Below are 25,708 nucleotides of genomic sequence, written 5' to 3'. Positions count from 1 at the left end.
CCGGCAATCGACGTCCACTTGCCGCCTGCGTCTCCTTTCGTCATCGTCGTCGCTGTCTTCTCTCCGTCGCTTCTCATCCAATCATTGCTGCTGAGACCTGCAACTGGATCCTTTGGCCTGCTAAGCGCTGCCCAACCCTAGTCCCATCTGCCGGGCTCTGCTTGCTTAAACGCCTGTGCGCCACGACTAGTCTTTGTCTCGGCGCCTGGCGAAACACGCTGCAGAGTGACTGGATACACATGGAGGCGGGAACGGTGCCTATTTTTGGCAGTTATTTGGCGCCGGGCGGCTGTCAATCTGCATGCAGATGCAGATGCAGTGATTACAGGGTTAGGGCTGTCAGTGTGTGTACGACGTTACACGTGGCTTCCAGTATGAAATTGAGAGGGTATTGAATGTTGTATTAGTTATGCTTGTAGAGCCCCTATGGTTCTATCTTCTCTCTGCGGAAATTCCAACCACTGAGAACACTGTTCCAGTCCCAATCGTGAGTTGTTAGTGCACAAGCCTCCGCTAGACTTCTCTGGCAGTTCCTGATCCGACTCCAGTTCTGTATGCCTGTGGTCGGAAAACTATAGGCCCCTCCATAGCCTTAGTTGCACTGGTAGTTTCTACTTCCCGTCGTTTTTGTTTTTTCGCTCTTCCTTCCTGAGCCACGAGGTCCCTGACGTTTTCTTCTTCTTTTTGTTCCCCGCTCTTGAGCCATGAGACGAGCTTTTAGTCTTGGTTGGTGCCCCATCACCCCGTTTTCCGTTGGTCCCTCCCGCGAGTCGCGCTTGCTCTTTGATACCCCAAGTCTTGGCTTTCCTAGCCGACCACTTCTGCCCACTTCAACCCGAATGAACCCCCTAAACCTCCTCGTCGCGGATGCAAGTGCGCTTAGCTGGGCGCATCTGGTGTACCGCGTCATCCATCCGACCGCGCTTCGTCGACAGATGTTGCGTACCTGCACCGAGTCTAAGACCCTGGGCGCTGATGGATGGCATGGGCGGCGGGAAGGTAAGGGACGCTTGGCTGGTCACGCTGCAGGAGAGTGTAGACCTGGTCACTAATGGGATGGGTGACTCAGACTCCGTCTCCTTTACAGCGCTCGGCCCCTGCGGTCCGGGTGGCACTGGGTGCGGTCCGTTTGTGCCGGATGGCGCGCGTGATGTTTGCTGATAAGCAAACTCCGGCGCCAAATCTAACACACCAGACCTGGGTATAGGCGGCTCAGAGCCCCCTTCTACAAAAATAGAGGGAGGGCTTGCTGCACTATCGCCCGAATCACCAGTGCAACTGCAGAATTCATCGGCCTCTCGGTGGGGCACAAGCTTTATGGAGCCGCCCCAGAACTGCGGCATGGTTGGCGGTACTGCCGAGGAAAAGGTAAAGCGGTATCTTTCTTGCTGTTGAATTGTAGTTTCAACCGCAAGCCCACCGAACACAACGCGCGCTACAGGCGGTTGTGAAGGCGTTGACCTCAGATCTACCCTGGAGTTCCCACGGCGCGAGGATCCAAATACAAACTTTGGAGGCTGGCCAGGGTTCTCGGGGTCGGGTGTTTCAGTGGGGTTAAGATCGCAGTATGCTCTCCAGGTAGCACGGAACGATGTCCTAGGTGAGGGCGGATGAATTTGGGTCGCAGATTGACCGTAGGCTTGAGTGGGCTTTGAAGCAGGGAGCCATGTTGGACCAGGAATAGGCTCGCAAGTGGGCACAGGGACAGGCTGGAAAAGTGGCGCGTCAGAGACGTGCTTGCCGTCGTCCAGCCTCAGGTTGTCCATACAAGTTGCCATCTCCAAGTCGAGGGCAACGCTTGTCGCCAGCTTTGGTGACGGCGGGCACAGGGGGAGCTCCCGGCCAGGGCCAGAATCTGGGTGGCGGATCCATGCAGGCAGGCGCGCAGACTCTTGGATATCATAATAATGATTATCGAAAGCCATGCACTGCTCGGCCGTGACAAGGCGAGGGTCCCGCATGAACGCCGGCATGATGGCATTGCCGAGTGTTGGCTCGACCCAGGGGCCAGCGTTGACGAGAGGCTGGCTGGAGGGGGCCTCTCCAGTCGGAACGCCGCTCACCAACTGTAAGACAGGCGGCGGACAGGGTTCCAGACTGGAAAGGAAGCTCACCACATCGACACCCGGATCCTCGGAAGACTTGGGTTCTGGAGCCTTCAGGCTGCGCAGAAGCTGGTTAGTGATAGTCTCCTGCACCAGCTGTCCACGCATGCCCTCGTGCTCTTCACTCACAGCGAGCTCCATCTCGATGTCTGCGCGGCTCCCATCCTGGGTAGTCGCGGCAAAGTCGAATACCTCAGGGATATTCGCCAACGCTGCGGATACGCACTCAACCAACATGCGGGCACACTCGCGGCGGTCCCATGCCGTTCCGTCGGAAGAAATCCAACTTTGGAATTCGGCGGTCATGCGGGCCACAGGGGAGCCATTCTTGTAGGCCACACTCTCGATAGTCCCGTTGGCGAGGGAGGCATACCCCGCGGGGCGACCTGAGGGAGGAGTTCGTCGTTCTTTTGGCGGTTTTGGCTGGGAGGAGCACTTGGGGTGTGAGCCAATTGTGCTATGAAGCTTGTTAGTAACTTTCTCGAGAGTTTATGTAATTGATTTGAGGGCTGGCTTACACCTCATCATCCTCATCAACATATGACTCTAGATCTGAGTCAATTGAATCATCGGTGGTTGTAGATTGCCTGTTGAGTACAGCGGTCAACAAGTGGTTTGATGCTAGATCTTGTTGATTATAATAACTTACTTGCTGGCCGGCCGGCTGGAGGTCTCCATGCTCTGCATCGTGCCCGGGACCATCACCGGTGGAAACGGCGCTCTTGGGGGACATGCACGGGGGGAGATCTGAGCAGCAAGAACCCGGTTAGTCTCGTCTGTTCTAAATAGAGGTGAACAGCAGGACTAACAACCTGAGGGTACCGTGTTTGATTGGCCGCAAGGCAGGAGTCTGATATCGACGGGGACGTGGAAGTGGACGTGGAACAGGTGATGGTTGTTCTAGAGGAGCGTAGGGTAGATCTGTAGCCATCGGTACTAAAGGAAGCACTAGCAAGCACTCTTGTGGCAGCACACGAGAAAGATATGGAGGAAATGTGAGAAGCATAAGATTGAGTGCAGATATGGCAGATTGAAGGAACAAGAGCGGATAAGAGCGAAAGATAAAGTAGACCTGGCGATCGGCTGTCTTCTTAAGCAAGAAGCTGTTGGCAAGGAGAGCATGATAAATATCACCACCAAGACAGAAGAGGCAAGGCAGAATGTGAAGGAGGGCCAGGACAGCCTCCAAAGTCGAGAAAAGCCTCCAACCAACACAAACGCGACATTGGGCGAAACACACGATCAACCCGACCACCACAAGAAACTGAGCAAGGAAGAAAAAAAAAAGGCAATCAGCCTTCACACAACCACCACCAACACCCAGCTTCACCGTTCTATCTGCTCGCTTTTAAAGAACTCGCATGACGGATGACGGCCTCTCACAATGGCTGGCGCACACCATGCGCAAAACAAAAACGAGGCCGGCCCCTCAGACCTAGCCTACCTGGCGCTTCCCGCAGTCCAACGCGACATCACATCACACATCCACCTGAGCCAGAGCAGAGCCACATTCTCTACCTAATCCAGCCGCGCCCATTCTCGGGCTCAGGCTTACTTCACTCCGCGATACCACCCACCACGGCCTTTTTCAGTGTGCCCAACAGCCGCGTCTGGCGACCAAGCCCCCTCCCTCTTCCCCCTCGTATGCCAGCGCTGTTTTCTCCTCAATGGCTAGCCACACTCGCGTATCGAAATTCCTGCGCGCAAAAACAACGTCATGACCATCCACAATCTTGCGCGGCTTTCCATTGGCCCAAGTCACATATTTCCTCTGGGCCCAGCGTCCTTTGCGCCCGTCGCCTCCGACACGGTCTTTTCACGCGCGCTTCGTTCTCCGCGCAAACCCAAACACGCAAACGCTCCTATTCACACATGCTTCCAGGCGGTAGTTTTTTTCTTCTCGTCTCTTTTACCAAGTCCGTCCCTTTGTTTTATACGCCCGAGCGAGGCCAAGATCTCCTTCTTTTACAAGCCAGACTCGGGGCGTCGCCAACATCCCATCGTTCTATAGTACCTGTGTAACATCGACTCCCTCGAGCAAGGATTAGGCTCGCTGACAGGAAGAGCTTGTTCCTTCCTTTTTGGGACCAACATCACGTGTCGCTGTGTCGCACCCTCTCGTTATCACAAGGCCCTGCAGACTGTGGCTGGGCTCAGGATGAGTAGTTTTCTCATTCGTCAATAATCATGCATCGATAGCTTTGTCTATGCGCCAAGCAGTACACAGTTGCATGTCACTTGCAACTCATTTGTGGCAGTTTTCACCAACAATGGATCCTAGGGTTATCCAGGGTCTCGGTACATCACCGGCTAAACAAGGCCTCCGCAAAAATTCTTACGACTTCCAAGCTGCCACCACCAACGCCGTGGCCGTCCGGCCGGGCGGCCAGCTAGACAGCCTCCCGATCTACCGTCCAGCCTCTCCTATCTCTCGCTGTCCGCGCCCTTTGCTGCAATCTCCGTCTGTGCTGCTAAAGGAACCCCCGCTGGTACCAACAACCCCGCTGCCCTCCTTCCCGTCTCCGTCTACAGCACGCCTCCTTCGCACATCCACGCCGCCCGATCCCATCCGCCACGATGCCTGGAAAGCCGATGCGCCTGCCGCCCCTGCCGATGCTGCAGATCAAAGACCCGCAGGCCAAGCCGGAGCCGCACTGCGTGCAAGTTATGGCGACCGTTCTGGGTATGACAAGCCCCCATACAATTCTTTTCCTTTCCTTTTTTTTCTCCCGTTTCTTCTCCTACCCACGCTCCTTGACTAACACACATCCCCCGTCCCGCGTACAGGTTGCTGGGCCGCCGCGGGCTACAATACCGCTGGTTGCGCCGTGCTTGAGCAGCAGCTGCGCAAGTGCATGGACGGAAGCAAGCCGGCCATGCCGCCGCACAACGCCATCAACTCGCACCTGGCCCGGTTGAAGCGGAATGTCAACCCGACGCCGTTCCGGAAGGGCAAACCATTCCAGGGCTAGATTGGCTGCAGTGTCTCCGGCTGCCGACTGTCTCTTGTTGTACTTTACCATTGACAAAAAACTTGCTATTCTCTTTGCTTTTGTTTTCCTCTTCTTTTTTTGTATTTTAGCGCTTCACATACACTCCGCCTCCCTATCAACTCTTCAACTACTTACCGACAAAACATCTCAGACCCTTCACCATATATTCATCCTGTTCTTCACTTTTTTGTCGAGACATGTTCCGTACATCATCTGTTCAAACCCACCGACTTGCACCACCTCGAGCACATAATCAATTTGTCCATGTCTTATGAGTGATCACCACGAAATGACCACACCATCTGAAAACCAAACAAAACAGTAGAAAGGTAACTCACATTACGAAGACAGAAAAGAATTTGGTATATTGCGCCGTTTCCCTATATATGATGAAAGAAGCAAGATAGAAGACATGAAAATAAAAAACAAGAAAAAAAAATCAGGGACGCCATAGACTCTCAACAACATAACAGACTATCATCAAGTAGACACAACACAAACCCACAAAGGAAAACAGAAAAGAATTACCCATGAGCTATGCCCCGGCGCTCGAATGAGAACGTCTCGTTTCGAAGACAACCTCATTAGGAGAGAGCAAGCTAAAACCAGTCTGCTAACCATTTCATTCTTTCCCACGTCCTTCTTTCTTCCTTCGTCCCTCAACAATACCAAGAGAGAAAAAGAACAATAGGAATGGAGAAAGAAGACAACAACAAAGCCTCAACACAAGTCTGTCAATCGGAATCGACACTGAGATATTGCCCGTGGCGTGGGCCAGGCACCTTTGTGTATGAAAAGAAACAAAACCAAGAGCATCAGCAGAACTAAATAGACGCAGCAAATGCAAACCCGCAAGACCGACATAACAGACAAGTAGATACCACAGGAAAAGGGAACTGTATAGAAGAAAATGAAAGGAAATTCATTGCAAAAGGGCGGCAAAAGAGACTGCTGAGCACCGCGCCACCTGCCAGAGAGAGCTGTGGCTCATCTTGGCTAGGTGTCGCTGGTGCAGAAGAGCTCAATTTCTCCGACTCCTGCTGGCGATCCGCGCATGCTCTCACGCCACTCAGTGAATGCAATCTGAATGTCGTCATCGCTGCTGATGCGAACAAAGTCGCCGTCTTCGTCGCGGTACCTTAGTTTGAGTTGGTCGCGGCCAATTGTTGCAGTCATGAAGCGTGCAAGTTTGGCATCTATACGATCTACCAGCGTCTGGTAGGTAATGTTGAATCCCGCGACAAGAGTAAAATACGTGCCCCCATCGCAGTTGACACGTACCTTGAGTTGTGTGGCGTTGGGAATCTCAGGGCTTCCCATGTAAGCTGCACCGTTGGATGATCCTAAGCCCCCTGACGGTGGAGATACTGTGCGGTAGTCTGAGCTATTAGGAGGTGCCCCTGAAAAGCTTCCATTGGTAGATCCAGGTGTGCCCTGGCGATGAGTTGGCTGTATGGGGAACTGTCCCATTTGGCCTCCATAGCTCCCTTTGTGTCCATGAGCACGGAATTGCTGACCACTCGTTCCTGGGCTGGCCGTGTTGGTACGCATGGGAATGTCGTTGCGTGGGGATCCAGACTGTGACCGGTTGATGCTGTCGTGGTGGAGATGGGCAGGGATACCTGGAACGGCAGGAATACCACCAACCTGGATAGTCCCCGCTGTGTTACGTCGCATGCCGGGCTGGTTTGCAATATCCGGTGTGCTGTACGAACGGCTGCGTTGCGAAGCAGAGTTCACAGGAGTAGGACCACGCGATGTGCGGCTGCCATTTCCATCTCTTGAAGGCGCCCGGGGTCCCGGTGGTGCTGTGTAACGATTGTAATCTTCCCATCCGCTCTGGGGGGTTCCAGTGCGCTGGAAGGAGGGGTATCCAGTGCTGGGTGTAGGGAAAGAACCGCTAGTAGTGCTTGTTCTCATGGATACAGGTGATTCACCAACAGGCGAAAAGTAAGAATCCATACCACCCCGCTCTCCAGGTGAAAGTGCGGCGACTCTAGTCATGCCTGCCAAGGACTGTGTTTGAATGCTGAGTCCAGGTGACGGGACAGGGAATCGTGCTGCGGGTCCTCGTGCCATTCCGTTCAAAGATTGGGAGCTGTCTCCAGTCGCCGACCGGGCTCTAATATTAGTACTCGAGGCATTTCTGGAAAGCATGCCGCTAGATTGATGCAAGCCATATGATGCCTGTCCATAGGCTTCATCTTCTTCCTCGTTTCCGTCTTCCTTGTACGGGTTCTCAAGGTTTTGTGACCGCATCCAGTTAAACTCTGTTGTTGCTGCTTCATCGACAGCCGTTTTCGCATCGTGCTCTTTTCTCTGTCTGTCAAGAGCCGCGCTCCACTTCTTGAGTTGCTCCTCGTTGACGAACTTGACGGTGAAGTTTTCGATGCCAGGATCGCCACGCCACCAAATCTGCACACTGTATGAGCCTTGCTTAGAGAGGGTGACAACTTCAGTAACGTTAGACATGAAGATGCGTCCTTTCAAGTGCAACTTGGTAGTGTTTCTGCCCTTGGGCTTAGGGCCGGTGCTTCTGGTCCGGTCTTTCTTGTCTTTTGACTTGGGTGGCGTAGCCTCTTTACAGCAAAGTAAAATAGCTTCGAAGAGATAGATTTCGTACTACAAAGGAACAGAATAGTCAGCTACGCCGGCCAGCGATGGCGGTTTATAGGATGGGCTAAAAGGACTCACTTCACGTTCCTGGTCATTCTTTCCGGTGATGACAGGATAACTACCGTGCATCAACAGCTTTCCAAACTGCTCGACCTTGTGGCTCCTCCAGTCGTCCACACGAGACATCAGGTCGTTGTGGGCATCATCTAAAAGACCAACGTTGACGGCTTCATTGGCCTTGAACAGAACACGCTCAGCAGCAGCAATGCCTTGTTGAAGGTCCTGTTTGATGGTTTCGTCTTCGCTTTTCTTCAAAAGATCCTAGAGACGGCAGCGGTTAGCGAGATAACACCCGGCAGAAAATCAGGGCGGCTTACTTTCAGAAGGAGAGGGTACTTGACCAGTCTTTGCATGGGTTTCAGAAGGAAACCATCTAGGGTGTTGAAGTCGACAGCAACGGGATGCTCGGCTGACTGTATTTTGTCAAAAACCTGGTTTGCCAGCTCAGCGGCCTTGCTTTGATTTGCGATAAACGGCAAGTAGATGTCAAAGGATTCTTCAAAGGTGGTGAACGGAGAGCCCCAGAACTGGTTGGCCTGAGGCATGGAGTTTGTGGTTTCTACACGAATAAGAAAACGGCGCTGAAAGTCGAGAATGAAACTAATGTTGAGGAAAATAGAGTGTACGACGTCGCCAGTGATGACACCTCGTTGTTCAAGTGTGTTCTTGAGGTCGAAAAGATTCTCCAGATCCTGGACGTATTTTCTCTCGGTATCGACGAGTTCGCGAATGACGTAGTCGATATAGGACATCTTAACGGCCTCGGTCGGGCCAAGCGAGGCTTCTTCGGGGTTGCTCTGGGGCTGGTAGAGCAGACCTTTTTGCTCGGCAAGATCGAGGACATAGTTGACGACTTGAGTGACCTACAGTGGGGGAGGGGGAGAGAAGGGGTTAGAGGCGAAGATGACAAATTGTTGCAGTCGAGTCAAATAGACAGCGTACCTTGACGAAACCAGTAGTATCGTTACCAAGAACATCGCTAATCACAAAGCACTCTGCTGCGGGGATGTTCAAGTCTTTGAGACAGGCCTGGACAAAGCGGAAGACGGCCATCTTGGGGCGCTTGCTGTCGGAGATGGAGTCATCGACCTTGAGCTCCTCCTGTTGCAAAGCATTGTATATGGGTAGGAAGGGCATTCCACTACGGAACATTTCCCAGAGGGAGTCGACGGGCTCATTGGGGTCGAGGGTCTGGAGGTAGGGCTCAAAGCCAGGGACGAGAGCGAGGCGCTGCTCGAGCGAGCGGCAGATCTGGTAGAGGGAGCGCGAGGCATCGGCCTTTTGGTTGATGATGTTGGCCGTGGCCATGGGATTTCCAGCCATGGCCATGTTGGCAGCGGAGATGGAGTTGGGAGCTCCGGTGCTTGAAAGACTGGTTTCGGAGCTTCCAAGGGTGGTGCCAGAGAGACCGCTGATTCGGGGAGCGGCACTCATGAGGGCAGCAATTGAGTTCTTCCTGTCGCGCGAGAATAGGGGGAGGGGGGCCGTATCGTTCCGGATGAGGGGGGCATGAGCCATCACATCCAAGTCTTGCTCGTCAAGAGCAAGCAGAGCAGGAGGGAACAATAGGCGGCTGGTGGTGGGCGGGGGAGAGGAGCACAGGCAGCAAGCGGACGATGAAATAAAAAGGAAAAAAGAGGAGAATAAACGAGACGGGTTGTCTGCACGAAGAAGCGGTGCGGAATGGAACTGCGCTGCGCGATGATGTGGCTTTTTTTGCTGCGGAGTCGAACGAGGTGTTGACGTGCGAGAAAAAAAAGAAAAAAAAGAGAGGGCTGTTGGTGAAGAAGCGAGGAGACAGCCAGGAGACACGAGGACCTGCGAGCCAGGCCAGACGGATAGGTCAGGACGGGTAGGTACAATGAGAATGTAGAAAACAATAGACGAGAGAGGGTCCGGCGTCTAGGGTTTTTGCAGGCGCGCGATATATCTGCTCGGCAGGCAGGCAAAAAAAATGTCAAAAATGAGAAACGGGATGGCTCAATACTGATGAATCGATCGTGCAGTGCGGCAAAGAAGAGGAGGCTTAAAAAAATACCAGATGATGAAGGTCGTCGAAAGGGGGGCGAGGATGTGAAAAGCGAGGAGGAGGAGGGAAGGAGGGGCACACAGAAGGAGGCAGGCGGAGAAGGAGAAGTAGAAGGAGGAGAAGGAAAAAGGGCAGGCACAAACTGGGTGTTGAGTAATTGCCGTGACTAGCACTTGTTGGCACTGTTACAATGTCAAGCAGTCACCAAAACAAGCAGGCAGGCAGGCAGGCAGGCAGGCAGGCAGGTAGGCAGGTGGAAAGAAGATCAGAAGAACATGGAGCACAAGCACGGAATACAAAGCACTAGAAGCCAGGCGGAAGGTGCGAACAAACGAGCCAGAGCTGGAAAACCTGGGAGGGAAGGAAGGTACCAGGACCTGCGAGAAGGAAGGCCAAGGGGGGAAGTAGCATGTGCAGATATGCCCTGTAGCGGGTGCCGGTTTTCTGTCGCTCTGGGGTGTAGTTTCCAGTGGCTGTTTTAGGGATGGTGCTCTGGAAAAGGCCTGTAGTTAGTTGGCCAAGTGCACCACGGCAAGCCTTGCGTTGGCAGCTGGACCAGCTAGAAGCCTCCAATAGAAGTGTCTAGAACTCGGCGGGGCACATTCTCTGGTAATAGAGGGGCCAGCTTCTGAGTCGACATTGGGATTCTAGGCCTACAGAGGGGTTGGGCTGTTCAGCTTCCAAGAGCGACACTTTGCTACAGGATCAGGATGACCGGACGACAAGTTGTGTCGTCAGCAGCTGTAGCTGTAGCTGTAACTAGCTTTAGTTGTGATTACTTGGATTCTCATGATGCTCCATGTACATGTGTAGATATCTGTGTGTGTGTTGTGTGTGTGGTGAGTCCATCCATGTTCTGCCTGTTGTATTGTACCTGTGCTTGTAATTTCCATCAACTAAATGAAAGTCACTCCCACTTATACTCGCACTTGAGTCGAGAGTCCCCTTGTCAGTAGCCATCCATGAAAAAAAAAGATAGGGGCAAAGCAGGCAGATGAAAGATGAACCACCTGAAGCAAACAAGAATTCCTGGTGCACCAAGAGCAGCGACAGACAGCATGATGACTAGTTAACTAACTAAAACTATTGTCTGTAGCACGAGCAAGCGGGGCCCCTGCAGCTGCAGCTTGGCTTTACAACTGAATGGTGCAGCATCACGGCCTCAGGGTTACTTTACCCTCAGAGACACTTCAGTCACCCTCAGTGTTACTCTTACTTTCAGTTGGTAGTTCCTCTGCTCACACCCTTGCACCCATAACTAGTCGTAGTTTATTATATGCACATACAGACAGTAAATACGGACAGACTTTCCCACGACATGACATGACTTGCAAGAGCGACCGAGCAGCACACCAACAAACCCCAACCTGGACACCACTACGACGTCAAACGATATGACAACCCAACCTGGGCGTCCCCCTACAGCCAGCCAGCTTAAAGATTCCTACGTACTATTGACGGACGACTGGCCATGATGCCTCTAGCCATGGCCACTGGTTGTTTATTTCTCTTGTTCAACTTGACCCTATAGACCACCTGGTCCAAACCACTTGGCTTTAAGCGCTATGCCACAGAAACTCTCGGGTGGCTCAAGGATAAACGACAGCGAATCGTCCACATGGAAGCACGAGAACGGGGGGCTGACTTTAGTCCACGTTTCTCCTTCCCACTCTCTCCGCTCCGATCTGTTCATTTTATCCCCGAAATTGAACCATCTTGAGCTTTTAACGCTTTTCCCAGGGTTCCATGATGGCGGCCGTCTCTCAGACTTCCCCTCAAACCTCAGACTCCCTTTCCTATGCCCATCTTCCCTGTTTTTCTTTTTTACTTTTTGGAGGCAGAGGGCCCCCTAGTCTTCTTTTTTCCGATAAGAGCTTCGAGAAATGCAACGATGCAAATCCAAGAGCCCAAGACGGTACGGAACGAAGAGGAAAGCAGTGCAGATACATACATGGATGGATAGGATTGGATTGGATTGGATTGGATTGGACTAGCATAGGCTTACATGCTTGCTTGTATGTCGTACTTGTTCTTCCGTCAAGGAAGAGGGGAAGCTTGTGGATGAGAGTTATCTGCTTTGTTCTTTTGGTGGCTCTCAGGCCTTCTAGCACCCGAGCATTATTTATCAAGCCATCCATCTTCATCCACAATCAACTGAACTGACCTTGTGGCATTGATCACAAATGCTCAAGTAACTATGTACCCGGTGCACATGTGTTTCAAATAAGCGAAGTGGTGGGCTAAGCCGCTTTTGGGGCTCAGTGGGGCACAGCTAGAGAGAGTTACGAGTTGCAGTTGCAGTTGTAGTTGCAGTTGCAGCAGGGCCTTTTGCTTACTAAGACTAGCACTGGGGTAGGCCAATCGCAACAGGAATCTGGAAACCAGAAAAGGGGTGAGGGGGGAAGGGGACCGCAGAAGAACAGAGACCGGAACAAAGAAAACGGAGCGATAAAGGAAAAACAAGGAGGAGTATTTATTGGGCACGGAGCCAAAAAGCCAAACAACACAGACGACCAACGGAGAACTTTCCAAGTGGGTGGAAGCTTGGCGGCGATCGCTCGGAGCTATGGCCTAACGACAGCAGCGGCCGACTTCACGCACAACCACACCCAAGCTCACCTCACCATGACATGGCTGGTTCTGATTTCTGTGTCTGTATGTACCTGAGTGCTCACCAAGTTGCCTGTGGCCTGTGGGGTTTTGAGTCGAATGTGGTTATATGTATGTATCTGATGGTGTAACTAACTAGTTAGTTATGCTTGTATCCTTTCCCGTCTGCATGAAGTTACATTTAGCTCTCGAAAAGAAAACATACGAAGAGCAAGACATTGGAAGCTCTCCAACCGCCCCTGCTGAAGGCACCGCTGTTCCTATCAAAGGTTGCCATTTGTGTATCTTGGTTCCAGTTGTTCCTGCATTGGCCTCGTCCATCTCTTCCCAGTAACTGGCATAGCTACGGGTAAAAAGGAGTACAGAGTAGGATATAAATGTAATATAACGAACGACACTAGTTCTTGGCTCTAGCTTCCTGGCCACTGGCCACGACAATCCAGTCAGTTCTTGTCACAACAAATCCGGCTCGCCTATATGAATGGGATCAACATTCTTCATATCCCTATGCCGAATCGTATTACATACAAGTCAGGTTCAACCCAAGATAACAAACAGCAGAGAGATAGAGTGACTTGCATATTGCATGTTGTACTTGTACATAACTCGCCTTTGGAGCATGACGCCATTACTGCGTGGGTTCGTGTCTGCAACATTCCTCACACATCCGAGAGGCCAAGTCAGGCCATCCGCCCACCACGGCAAAACCCCAAATCGAGACATGTGCTATTGTGTGTTCAGCTAGTATCGTCAGGGTCGGACTCTTCCCTTGAGGTCAGTGTGCAAGCGTGTGTGTCTGTAAGCCCCAATGGCCTTGTTTTGTTCACCAAAAATCACGGCCGAAGGCGTGTCTCGCCGCATGGCAAAGCAAGCCATGAGTGCCACAGGTGCACACCTGATCTGTAGCCCCAAGCCATCACATCCAACATTCGCATTCTAAAGCCGGATGGCATAAAACACGCCAGTGGCACATGTTGTTATGCATTAGTTATGCAGCATGGCACCCCATCCTCATCCTCCTAGGCCCAGCCAAGATGAGAATATATATGTTCTGCCGATGATTAGCCGATATACTCTCTGCTCTCTGGGCTTGGTCGGCACGCTCAGGAATCAGGGACATGGATAAAACTCCAAGGCTTGTCTCGCTCAGCACGATAAGCCCAACAGATGCCGGGCGTGCGCCACGCGCGAGGGGGGTAACCCGGTGCCGATAGGAGGAGGGGACAGCCGGATACGTAGAAGAGTTGTGGAAAACTGGCTGACTGTCTTCGTCTGGTTGGGTTGAGCTTGTGCTACCACGTCATGTTGGCCGATTTGTAGTATCTTAGTCATAGAACAGACAGCGTGTCGTTCCTCCTCCGCCTCTGCCTCCGCCTCCTTCTCCACGGCCGTGCAATATATCAGTATCAGTACCAGCAAAAGTGCAAGGACAAGGAAAAGGACAAGGACAACCACAGGGACATCTGAGCCCTGTTCTATCCTGGCACAAGGCTGACACCAAAGACGTTCCCGAGCTACAAGTCACGAGCCACGGCAAGGCTACGAGATCAATATAAGCACCAGCGCACTGCATTCAAGTCAAGCTCTGTCTATGTTTCTCTCCATGTGTTTTAGCGAGGAGGCAAGTCAGCCCTGCAGCTCTTACACCAGATCCCAACCTACCGATAACTTCCCCCTCTGCCCAACCTCGCAACCAGCTTTCTGCCCAAGCAAGCTGTCGCCTCACCTCAGTGCTTTGACAGCCGCCTTTTATCCGTCGACGCGCCCAATGCCCGGCCTCCTATAGGCCGCTCGCAGCTAGAACCCCGACGATAGAAACTTCCCGTTAGAAGCCCCCGATAAAAGCCGGTCTCCCTCCACACCCACATGCCCACAACTCCGTCACGTGCCGCTCCCACGTCCGCGCCCGTCCCGCCATGAACCCGTTCTCCACGGGCCAACAGCCTGACGAGGGCTTCTACGACCAACAGCTCCAACAGCAGCAGCAACATGACCTCCAGCTCCGGCTCCAGCTCCAGTCTGCCGGTGAGCACGACCCCCGCCGCGCCGGCCGACCGCTAGACGGCCTCGGCAACGCAGGCCACGACGATCCCGGGGACTTTGGAGGCGGTCTCGCTGCCCTGCAGATGCAGTCTATTCGCATGCTGCCGCTCGAGTCTCAAAAAAGTGAGTGTGTCTGCTATATTGTGTGCTGTTTTATGCCCGTGTTTTCTCTCCTTTATTTGACCCTCTATTTTGACTCCTGGTCCCCCCGCGTCTTCCCACTCTCTTCCTCGGCCTTCTCTAGGCTTCCTTGCCCCTCTTTGCTGCATTGATGTGCAAGGGCTTGCTTGTTATGCTTGACGGCAGACCCTTTCTGCCAACCCTCCCTCCACCTCCACCCACCGACTCTCCACCGACCCTTCCACCCTTCCACCAAGCTTGAACCCCCCTGCTGTGTACCGGCACTTCTTTGTTCTGCTATTGGCTCTCTCCATCTCTCTCTTCCTCTCGTCCTCTATTCATCCACCCGTCTTCTCTCTGCCTTTTGCTTCATGCCCGTGCATGCTCTTAGCCAGCTCTGCCCCCCGTCCCCGTCTCCGTCCTAGCTTCCCATTGAAAAACCACAAAAGCCCTAACGCTGCTAATTGCCACCCCCGCCCACCCTCCCCATCCAATAAATGCCGTGCCGGGCCGCTTCTAACTACTGCTGCTGCTTCTGCTTCTCCGTGTGACAGAGTTTGCCATGGAACTTTTACAGGGACTCCCAACTTCTTCCGTTGCCGAAATCGTCCATTCGTTGAACCCCCGTCTCTACATCGACTTTGTCCAATATCTCCCGGCCGAAGTCTGCCTCAAGATCCTCAGCTTCCTCGACGTCCGCTCCGTCATCCACTTCTCATGCACCTGCCGCACCTGGCACCATCTCTCTCTTGACTCACGCCTATGGCGACAGCTATACCACCTCGAGGGCTGGTCCATTTCCCAGTCTGAGCTGATACGCCTTGAGCGTTGGGCTAATTCATCCCAGCTCAACTCCAACGCCATTGATTTTCAGTTTTTCTCCCCGTCAAAGCCGGTGAGCTTACCGTCTGCCCCGCGAGACAATGATGTCGAAATGATTGATAGCAGTAGCTCTGCTGCTCCCAACGCTCCCCACTCAGTTGACACCTCCATGTCCGAGCCTAGAGCCGCATCAAAGGGCTCTTCCGGTCTCACATCGCCAGTCCCGGCTGCCTTGACAAGCTCAAAACCTGCAGACTCCGACTTTGACTTACTCGACCGCCCAACCGTCCCCGATCCCAATGAGATACCCAAGCTATCGCTGTGGTCCTTTAATCGCTACAATGACCAGTTCCGCATAAACTGGAAGTACATATACACCCTGCGCCGCCGCCTCGAAAAGAATTGGTCACGCGGTCGCTATCTCAACTTCCAGTTTCCCCATCCCAAGCATCCCGAGGAGGCACATCGGGAGTGCGTCTATAGCTTACAGTTTTCCAACCATCACCTTGTCAGTGGGAGTCGGGATAGGACCATTCGTATTTGGGATATGAAAACCCACCGTCTAGTGCGCCCGCCGCTTGTAGGTCACACTGGCTCGGTTTTATGTCTACAATACGATTCCTCTCCCGAGGAAGATGTCATCATATCCGGCAGTAGTGATTCCGATGTCATTGTCTGGAGGTTCTCGACTGGCGAAATCATTCAAAAGCTTACCGCAGCACACCACGAGTCTGTTCTCAACCTAAGATTCAACAAAAATGTGCTTGTAACGTGCTCCAAGGATATGACAATCAAGGTCTTCAACCGCCACCCTCTCAAATATGGTGATCCCGGATATGGCCCAGGCGACCAGGAGCTTCTCAGCAGGGTTCCGATAACCGTCAAGCGCTATGGCTATGAAAATGGCCCCGCCGACTACATGCCTATCAAGCCGGCCTACGACACCATCTGCATGCTCAGTGGTCACACAGCTCCCGTTAATTCTGTCCAGATCTATGAAAAAGAGGTGGTCTCTGCTAGTGGTGACAGATTGATCAAGATCTGGAACTGGGAAAGGGGCCAGTGTGTCCGCACCGTACAAGGCCACACCAAGGGTATTGCCTGTGTGCAATATGACGGCCGTCGCGTTGTCAGCGGAAGTAGTGACAACGAAATCAAGATATTCGACAGTCGTACAGGCGCAGTCGTGGCCCGGCTCAGTGGCCATCGCCACCTGGTTCGCACAGTACAGGCTGGGTTTGCCGATCTTCCTTACAGTGAAATTGAGGACGAACGCGAAGCCCGCCTCGTGGATCAAGAGTTTGACCGCGCCGTGGCTGATGGCCTAGTCGACGATCCTAATAGAGCACACCAGCGAGAGTGCAACCGTAGTATGGTGCCCGGTAGCCGGCGACCCGATCAGCTGCTCTCCCGTGGCGCCAAGCTGCCTCCGGGCGGTGGCGGTGGGCCACATGCCCGTATTGTATCTGGGTCTTACGACGAGACCATTGTCGTATGGCAGCGCGATCGCGACGGCATCTGGCAGGATGCGCTCACGCTGCGCCAAGAAGAAGCCATCTTCAATGCACAGATGCTCGAAGCGCAGCGCCACTCCACACTCACGCCGCTTGTTCCGCGCTCCATGGGCCAATGGCAGGAGTACTGCAACCAGATTATCTCCATGGGCGCTGTCGCGCTCCATCTCGCTCTGGTCCAACGACCGGCGCTTTTGCTCCTCCTCAACATCTTCCAAGGCTTAATTGACCGTGTTTCACAACCGGACATCCGCCAACACCTGCGCACACAGCTGGAAGCCTCGCTGGAAAAGTACGTGCATGCTGTCAAGATGTACGAGTATCGACGCACGCACAGAGCGACAGCGTCAGCCGCAACCAGCCATGCAGCTGGTGTCGCTAGCTCTAGTTCCGATCCCGGCTCTGTGGCGACTCCTGCCGCGGGAGCAGCTCCCGCAGCCCCCGCAGCTCCCCCCGCCGCCGGTCTTGCGCCTGTGCCCAGCACCGCCCCCAATTTCGAGATTGATCCGAACAAGGGCCCGGCCGTCTCGCTGCGGCAGATCAGCCACCGCCAGGATCTCGGCACAGCGCGCATCTTCAAGGTGCAGTTCGACGCCACGCGCATCATTGCGTGCACGCAGAAATCGACCATCGTTGGCTGGGACTTTTGCAGTGACGACCGAGAGCTCAAGGTGCTTGAGCGCCTGTTTCTGCCGATCCAGTAAAGAAAAAAAAGACTGTCGGTCCAAGTCACTTTTTTTTGTTTAATACCATTCTTGTTTTGTTTGTTTTTTTGTTTGTTTGTGTTTCTTTACGGTTACTATATTTTACGATCAGATCGGAGCGGTTCCTCTTTTGGTGTTTTTTTCTTTTCCGCTTCTTCTCATACTTGACTCTGTTCTTGTTAATTGAGAACGCTGCGGCATGATATAAGGACAATTGCTTTTTCTTGCTCTCTCTTTCCTTCTATCTCGTTTTTCTCTGCTCTTTTACTGCATAACTAGTTTAACAAGACAAAAGATTCAAGTGAAGAGACATTGCCTTATGAGATAATATAACATCATGACTTGTCACTCCTGTTTCCTGCGTGCTATGATCCGAAAAGACTTTGTTCTTGAAGCCACCCTTGCCTCTCCTCTTCCACTCCCCCTCTCCTCCACAGCTATTTAGCATCGCCTATCCTGCCGCTTCGCGGATCTTGTTGTTTTCTGCCACAGGCAGCTCGTCCAAAAACTCAGGCAGTTCATCCTGCATGAAACTCGGCAGCGCGCCATGCGCCTCGGCCTCGCGGTCCATTTCAATTTCGAGCCCCAGCGCTTCCAGCTCAGCATCAAGCTCGGACTCATCGACGTCGTCGGGGATATCGTAGCTGCGCGACAGGCTCTCCTGGATCTCGTTGCCGACGTCGAGCAAGTCAGCCATTTCATCCTGCAGCTGCTCAATCTTGTCGAGGTCGACCTTGCCGTACTGCTTCTTGAGCTCCTTGTTGGTGGTCTTGAGTGCGTCGACGGTCGTCATGACGTTCTTGAGGTTGTCCTGCATCGTCTGCGCCTGCTCCATGTTCCACACCTGGCCCTGCAGCTGGTCGCGCTGCGCCTCGTACATCTTGCGCCGCTGCAGCACCTTCATCGCCTTTTGCTTGAGCGCCGCCTTGCCCGGCCCGTCGCGCATCTTGGTCAGCTTGGTCTGGTACGTGGTCAGCTCGGCGTTGATGGCGGTCAGCTTGACGTCGATGGATGCGATGCGGTCGTCAATGTTGCCAATCGCCCCGTCGAGCGTCGGCTTGGGCCCCTTGGGCTTGCTGCCAAAGAGCCGGTTCATCGTGGGCTGGCTGGCTGGTAGGCGGTGGGTGTGTTTAAGGCGGCGGGTGGGTGTACGCTGGGCTGTCGAGAGGCAAAAAAAAAAGAGAAGAAATGAGGGGTCCAATCGAGACCAAGGTGCTTCTGTTTCTTTGTTATCGTAGGAGGGCAAAAGGCGATGGCGTCTGGTGGATAATTCAGTTGTAAAATATACTGCAAGAGAAACAAAAGAAAGCGCGCGTCAGTTTTCTGTTATTCGCAACGAATGAGGAATATGTAAATGTCGGATGTTGGAAATGGTTATCTGGTGCTCTGTTTAATCCAGAGAGCTGGCGATGACGTCCGCAAGCCAGGCGAGGGACGAGCTTCTCGGCTGAGTCATGTAGGGTTGGTGTCTGGCGAGTGTTAGGGTTCACATGTCGCTATTTGTGCCAACTATTGGATGGCGTTTGCCATTTGAGGCGAAGGTTCTTTTGATGCTGTGGCTTGGGAATGCAAGCATCAACGAGAAGCATCATGTGGATGAAGACACTGTATGTTCAATCAATCGTACTCATAAAAACAAGGGCTTTCTTCACAAAATGCGTCCAAGCTTTGACGACGCTTGATAGTTACAGAGACTTACCTATTCTTTACCTTTCACCTTAAAATGATCTTCCATCGCCTTCTAGCTCCCGAGATTGAAGACGATACTAACAGAACCATTCATTTTCTTTTCTTTTCCGCGGCGGGCGTTTTTCCGACGGCCCGTGTTGCTGTCTTTGAACCTTGGTTCATGGTGTAGCTCGCGAGACTGTAGCATGGACATGATCCGCGCTAGGCCGAAGAGCTATGGCTGATTAACCGGGATTCTGCAGGCAGACCACTAGTCAAAGTTAGTTAATTAGTAACTAGTAGCGGTATTGGTCATGTATCCTGGGCTCCTTCATCTCGAGGAATCAACTCCATACGCCCTTTGGTTTTCCGCCGGCTTAACTTGAAGCATGAAGACAGGCCGCTGAATGCATGTAACTACATAAGTAGCTCTATATGTATGTATACACACGTACTTGCATGCCAACTACACACATACACAACTTCTCCTGGACGAACATTCCGTGGAACCAGGGCGGTCCCTTGTTCACTGTACACAATAAACGACATCTTGTATGTAAAGAAAACACAGCGCCGGCGGCATAAACGCCAACGCCACCTGGCCGGCAGGAGTCGTCAATAAAGCAGCTGAACGAGATACCCCATGGCATCAACCGCGGCGCATGTACGCAACTTCGACACAAGCTCCACGAGCAACTACGAATGCATCCAGGCTTGCAGTGCTCGTAGTCGGATGCTTTGGTTATGACTTCTGTGTCGTGCAAAGGGCGTCGATCTGAGACACCAAAGTCCAGCCCAGCCAGCCCTCTCTTCCATCCTATCCATTCAATCACCACCCGCCCGTCCAGTCCAGTCTACATGCCTTTTGCCGCGCCCTTCAACTTGCATCGTTGCTAGCGTTCGTTCGCATGTACTCCCGCCACCAAGCATAATCTTCCGCCCAACCTACGCGGCTACACCCGGCTTGAACCGGCCTTGCAGCTAGTCCAACGTCCATAGACCCCGGCTGGCCGACGCCCTTCGCTTTGACACGATGACTAATGTGTACACATGTACACTAACTAACTAGTCAGTTAGTCAACTGATGACTACTGCTCGGAAACAGAAACACACACACATGTACCTGGATGCATGCGTAAAAGTACACTTGCACGGCTAGTTGTATGCATTGGTACATGCGCTGTACATTGCAGCTGTTGCGTGATCTACCGATGACATGATTTCGAGGCTTTGTTTCGCAATGGCAGGGAGCTTACAGACGTAGATAAAGAGGGCTGGCTTGCCTTCTTGTTTTTTGTTCTTATGATTTTGGCTTTTCGTCTCATGTCTATTTTCTCTTCTCTGTTGATTTTCTTTTCGTTTTCTTTTGTTTTGTTTTCTAGGTCTTTGTCACCCCCCAAAAAAAGCCAGTCCTCTTCCTTCTCATCCGACCGCCCATTATCCGTCTTGTACTGTGTATTATACGGCATACACACATAGACGGAGTCTTATCCTTTGTTCTGGCCTCCTTTACTCTTAAACTGCCATCATCTCACCACCCCAACAGCTTTTTCCATCCTTCATCTACACGTCAATTCACATTACAGTTACTAGTGGTCTTCTTATTTTCAAGATGACATCACGTTGATTAAGCTGCCAGGAACGACCAACAAAGGTTCATTGGCACGCGGGTATAGTCATATACATCGAAAACCTTTCATGGACCATCCTTTTTTTGCTCACTCACGCCAAAACCAATCAAACGAACGATGAGAGAAAATAATGATATAAAAAAGAAAACATGCAAAAAAACACAATGTTCTAATGAGCTGATGATGATGAAAAAACGACAAGGAGATCATGGAGACAAATGAAAGAAAAACAACAAAGCCAGAAGCCCTAACAGAGACAATGTTCGATATCCGGGCCAAAGTCTCAGGAAAGACCGTGGCACACCAGAAGCAGAGAGGAAACCAAGTGACAGAGACACGCCTAGATGCTCAGAAAGTCCCACAGCCCTGTCCTGCCTGTTTGCCTAGCCACATAGGATGGCTTAACTTAACAAAGACCTTTGCTTGCTTAAAAGATCTTGTGGACAATGCGTCTCCACAGGGGAAGGGCGGCAATCTTGGCGCGGAAGGCGTTGATCTCGTTCCAGTCGTGCTCGCGCAGACCAGTGTCAAGATCAATCTCTTCAAGAGTGACCCAGGGAGAACGCTTCCACAGGAAAGCACCGAGCCAGAAGGCCAGGACAACGGGAGCTGCCAAGTAGTTCTTGAAGAAGGTAGCAGCATCCAGATCGTGAATAGCAACGTAGAAGCAGGCAATTAGGACCAGAATGTTAAGAGCCAGACCGATAGCCGAGCCGTAGATACCACCGGCAGCCTTGAAGGGGATCATGTCCAAAGAGCGACCCTGCTTAGCCCACGCCAGACGGAAGCGGATGTGGGACAGGCAGATGGATGACCAAGTGAACAGGGCAGCAAGACCCGAGACAGCCAAAAGCCAGTCGAAAATCGAGTTACCAACCGATGTCAGGTTGACGTAGGCAATGGGAGCGCAGCTAATGATCAGGCCAACAGCAGGCAGGGGACGGCCGGCACGGTCAACGTAGGTGAAGAGGCTGGGAGCGTAGCCCTGCTCGGCAAGAGCGACCAGAGTACGGGAACCACCGTAAACACCAGACACACCGATGGAGATGACGGAGACCAGGATAATGGAGTTCATGAAGTGGGCGAAACCAGGCAGACCAGCGTATCTAGCGACAAGCACAAAGGGAGAGGTGTCGGAGCCAGACTTTGAGGTATCCAGAAGGTTAGGATCCTTGGATGAAATCAGCAGACCGACGAAGAACAGGCCCAGAATGTAGAAGAGAGAGATACGCCAGAAGATCTGCTTGATGGCACCGGGAAGCTCCTTGGCGGGGTTCTTAGCCTCAGCAGCGGCAAGACCGACCAGCTCAGTACCGGAGTAGGCAAAGGCGGCGGTGACGAAGACGGAGCAGAAACCAAGGAAGCCGTTCTGGAATGCACCAGGGTCGCTCCAGTAGCGGGTACCCCAGTACTCGTTGTAGCGACCGTGCGAAGGACCACCACCGCAGACGAAGACGACAGCCATGAACATGAAAACAACAGTGGCAGTGAGCTTGAGGAAAGAAGAAATAAACTCTTCCTCAGCGTAACCCAGTGTACCAAAGATGTTGATGATGATGATGACCAACATGAAGACTGTAATCCAGACACCGCGAGAGATGTTGCCATCTCGATCCCAATAGCCGATTGTGATGGACGCCGTCACCAGTTCGAATGGGAGAACCACAGCCCACTGAAGGACGTAGTTCCAGCCCATAGCGAAACCCCAAGAACGATCGATGAAGCGGTTAGAGTAGGTGTAGAAACCACCAGAGACGGGGTACATCACAGCCAATTCACCAAGAGCAAATACGACGTTGAACATCATAAAACCGATAATAGCGAAATCCAGAAGCAGAGAACCAGGGCCCTAGAAGGATGCATGTTAGCAGGGGTGTATTTCTTATCATGAAGGATGAGGTGGGAGAATTGGCATTTTAGTGGGAGTGAGATGTGCCTAAAACGGGCCGACTTGTTCCATTTTTGGGAACTCTCTGCCGAAGAACAAGCATTCCAATAGAAAAGCCAAGCTAAAGCTATAATAATTCGCCTAAAAGAACAACTAGACAGGTGTGGCTGAAATGCTGTAGAACATGAAGTGGAAGGATGAAGGAGAAAAGTCGCCAAGCGGCTTCGGGAAAAGGCGTGCATTAGACTGTAAGTGGAGTGGATTCCAGGAACTTGTCTGGTTGGGGCAAATAGGGTCGGAAGAACAAAAAAAATGCATGTGCAACGCTAAGGCGATGACTACGCAATTGCTTTCCAAGGGAGGGGAGGACCAACGCAAGCAATTGCTTGATGGACAGGCATTGGTCACGAGGCCAAGCCCTAATGGGCAAACTTGTGCGTGATGAGGGTGAGGTGGGATGAAAGATGGAAGAAGGTGGTGGAGTGGTGCGATGTGTGAACGGGAGACGAGAGAGTTAGCTATACGTACACCTTTGGCCAGAGCAGCACCAGAACCAACGAAGAAACCCGCACCGATAGAACCGCCAATAGCAATCATATGCAGGTGGCGTTTCTTCATGGTCTTATCCAGCTGAGGGGCTTCACCCTCAGCGACAATCCGACGCCGAAAAGAAGACAGAGAAAGACCGTTGCGGGTCCAGAACCCTTCGGAGTAGCGCCCATAGCTGGGCGCGGGGACGGCAGAGGCGGAGCTGGTGTCATTGGTGCAGGCCGGAGCCTTCTCCGGGTCTGACATCTTGACAGGGAAACCGTCGTTGTCGTGGGCCATGATGAAGAAGACAGGCCACACAAAGAGAGACAAGGAGTGGACGGTATTAAGAGGTGGTATCCACGGGAGGAAGAGAGACAATGGAAATGGGTGGGTGGGAGATGACAAGAGAAGAAGAGAAAGAGGGGAGCGAGGGGATGTATTAAATAAGTAAGGAAAGGAGAAGGGTCCAAGGCGGGGTGGGTACAGATGAACTGTAGATGAGGTCTTCGCCGTGACTTGTGAAGTCTGGATGAGTAAGAAAGGGACAGGACAGGACGAGAATGAAGGGGGGAAACGGGGACATTAAATAAAGTTGAGATCAAATGCGGGTTTGGGAGATGGCGGCCAGCCAGGTGGGTGAGTGAGTGAGTGGGCGGGCGGGCTTGGTGCGTAGCTAGTGTGAAGAGCGGAAGTAGCGACAAGAGCAAGACCAAGGACATAAGCACAGGCACAGGCCCAGGCACAAGCACGAGCACAAGCACAAACTGGTGCTTAGTTTGGCCGTCACCTCCAAAAAAGCTCCAGCGGCACTACAGCGCTCCAGACGCTAAAAAAAAACAGCCGGAGCCAGGTATCCAGCGCAGCCGAAGAAACAGGACCAGGGCACGTCAGCAACAGCAAGTTTGGCGAGTGGTGACTGGCAGTTGACGGAGACGGCCGGGCAGGCCTGAAGACTGAAGACCCAGAGCAGCATTCACTGATATCTACTGGACTGGCTACAGATACACACACTGGTTATTGCTATATTACTGACTACGCCAAATTGCCTGATGTCCAGCGTCTACCGGAAACGCTCACACAGAAACGTAGGTCTCCAAAGAGCATGGTGGACGGCGTGCCAAGGCGATGAGAGACGGGCAAAGGCCAAGACCATAGGTATACTAGATATGGGACTGATAGACAGTCGACAGGTTACCGGGGTAGGCTTTGTTCACTATCGACACGGACCACAAAAGCGTGTGTGTGGGGGGGGGGGGGGGGGTGAGACGTGAGACATGTTCTGTATAATGGCAGAGACACGGAGAGCAAGACTGCCCCAGTCAACGTTATCGGCAATGTCGTGCTTGCTTGTGATTTGGCATTGCGACTTGTACTCGCGCTCTCGGCGGTTTTCATCTCTAGCCCAGTTTCGTGTGGACGGTCCAACATTTCGCCTCCTACTATTCGTCTTTTTTTTTTACCCTTTTTTTTCGCCGCCGAATTGTCTCTTAGCTTGTGGAGGGGATTTCCACCACCCGTCGCAGCCGTGGCCGCTCAATGACGGGTTTCTGTCTATGGAGTTGCCCGTCCTTATCGTCGTCGTCCTCGCTCCCTCAGCACTGCTTTTAGAAATCTGAGGTTGCATGGTAACCCTCGAACCCTTGTGGGTGGGTCGACGGAGGAACAGAGGACAGAAGACAGCACGTTCGCGACTAGGATCCCCCAGTAAGCCAAAGTTAAAAAAGACCCACCACCGCAGATGGAGGACAACCGACAGGCCGGGGGGTGTTGAAATAGCATCTCTGGGACTGGCTGGGATTGACTGGAGCTTGCTGCTCTGACTGACACCATGTCGTCACTAACAGAGCCAGGCCCGACACTGCACCTACAGGTGTTAAGTCGGTACAGAAGTGCCTGCAAAAGTCCCCCAGGGCTTATCCCAGAAACCTGCCCGACGCGACATCGTCTGTCTTCTCATTGTTGCAACCATCTCTTTTTTTATTTTGACTAGTTAACTGTGTTGTTTATTTTGATTTTTGCCGCAATGTGCCGTTAGTCCCAGTCCACCCATACGCCCCCTTCTACACCAGCCCAAAGCTTGTCTTCGACCTGCAGCTCTTCCTGGTTTTTCTTTTTTGGTCAGGCGAGCACTGCAGCGCTCGTCATTATGGCCTCGTAGACTCCGACGACCGTTAGAAAAAGAAAAAAAGAAAAAAAAAAGACCACTGCCAGCACCAGGCGACCTTCAAGCCTTAACACAGATCGCATCTCATCACGACGCGCCTGGCAGCGCCCTCCTCTTCTGGCCTCCTAGCCCTATCGCTGCACCCAGAAAATTAGCAGCGTGGCACATGAAAGCTTGTTCGCCCTGCTGGCTTGTCTACCATATCACCTT

General features: G+C 52.5%; 6 protein-coding genes across 6 annotated transcripts; 2 read left to right on the top strand and 4 right to left on the bottom strand.

The window, feature by feature from the left end:
- Window positions 1-848: 848 nt before the first annotated feature.
- On the bottom strand, window positions 849-2,807 carry BROUX77_004103 (uncharacterized protein; the record flags this gene model as incomplete). The annotated part of the gene is made up of 3 exons (XM_073748829.1): window positions 849-2,562; window positions 2,624-2,692; window positions 2,755-2,807. 3 exons carry the CDS (start codon window positions 2,805-2,807, stop codon window positions 849-851), a joined length of 1,836 nt encoding a protein of 611 aa, XP_073606528.1.
- A 1,875-nt stretch (window positions 2,808-4,682) lies between these two features.
- BROUX77_004102 (uncharacterized protein) lies at window positions 4,683-5,077 on the top strand (the record flags this gene model as incomplete). Its single annotated transcript, XM_073748828.1, has 2 exons — window positions 4,683-4,788; window positions 4,893-5,077. 2 exons carry the CDS (start codon window positions 4,683-4,685, stop codon window positions 5,075-5,077), a joined length of 291 nt encoding a protein of 96 aa, XP_073606527.1.
- Window positions 5,078-6,094: 1,017 nt separating this feature from the next.
- Window positions 6,095-9,292, bottom strand: BROUX77_004101 (uncharacterized protein; the record flags this gene model as incomplete). The annotated part of the gene is made up of 4 exons (XM_073748827.1): window positions 6,095-7,720; window positions 7,793-8,035; window positions 8,092-8,637; window positions 8,717-9,292. The coding sequence occupies 4 exons, from the start codon at window positions 9,290-9,292 to the stop codon at window positions 6,095-6,097; spliced, it is 2,991 nt and encodes a 996-aa protein (XP_073606526.1).
- A 5,037-nt stretch (window positions 9,293-14,329) lies between these two features.
- Window positions 14,330-17,616, top strand: BROUX77_004100 (uncharacterized protein; the record flags this gene model as incomplete). The annotated part of the gene is made up of 2 exons (XM_073748826.1): window positions 14,330-14,579; window positions 15,131-17,616. 2 exons carry the CDS (start codon window positions 14,330-14,332, stop codon window positions 17,614-17,616), a joined length of 2,736 nt encoding a protein of 911 aa, XP_073606525.1.
- A 451-nt stretch (window positions 17,617-18,067) lies between these two features.
- On the bottom strand, window positions 18,068-18,712 carry BROUX77_004099 (uncharacterized protein; the record flags this gene model as incomplete). Its single annotated transcript, XM_073748825.1, has 1 exon — window positions 18,068-18,712. One exon carries the CDS (start codon window positions 18,710-18,712, stop codon window positions 18,068-18,070), a length of 645 nt encoding a protein of 214 aa, XP_073606524.1.
- Window positions 18,713-21,342: 2,630 nt separating this feature from the next.
- Window positions 21,343-23,631, bottom strand: BROUX77_004098 (uncharacterized protein; the record flags this gene model as incomplete). Its single annotated transcript, XM_073748824.1, has 2 exons — window positions 21,343-22,764; window positions 23,332-23,631. The coding sequence occupies 2 exons, from the start codon at window positions 23,629-23,631 to the stop codon at window positions 21,343-21,345; spliced, it is 1,722 nt and encodes a 573-aa protein (XP_073606523.1).
- Between the last annotated feature and the right edge of the window lie 2,077 nt (window positions 23,632-25,708).

This window comes from Berkeleyomyces rouxiae (genome assembly GCF_048999995.1).
Source record: "Berkeleyomyces rouxiae strain 22BRR77 chromosome Unknown BrBRR77_ptg000003l, whole genome shotgun sequence".
Lineage (NCBI taxonomy): Eukaryota > Fungi > Ascomycota > Sordariomycetes > Microascales > Ceratocystidaceae > Berkeleyomyces > Berkeleyomyces rouxiae.
The sequence above is the reverse complement of the archived record's forward strand: the minus strand, read 5'-3'. Positions and strand labels throughout refer to the sequence as shown.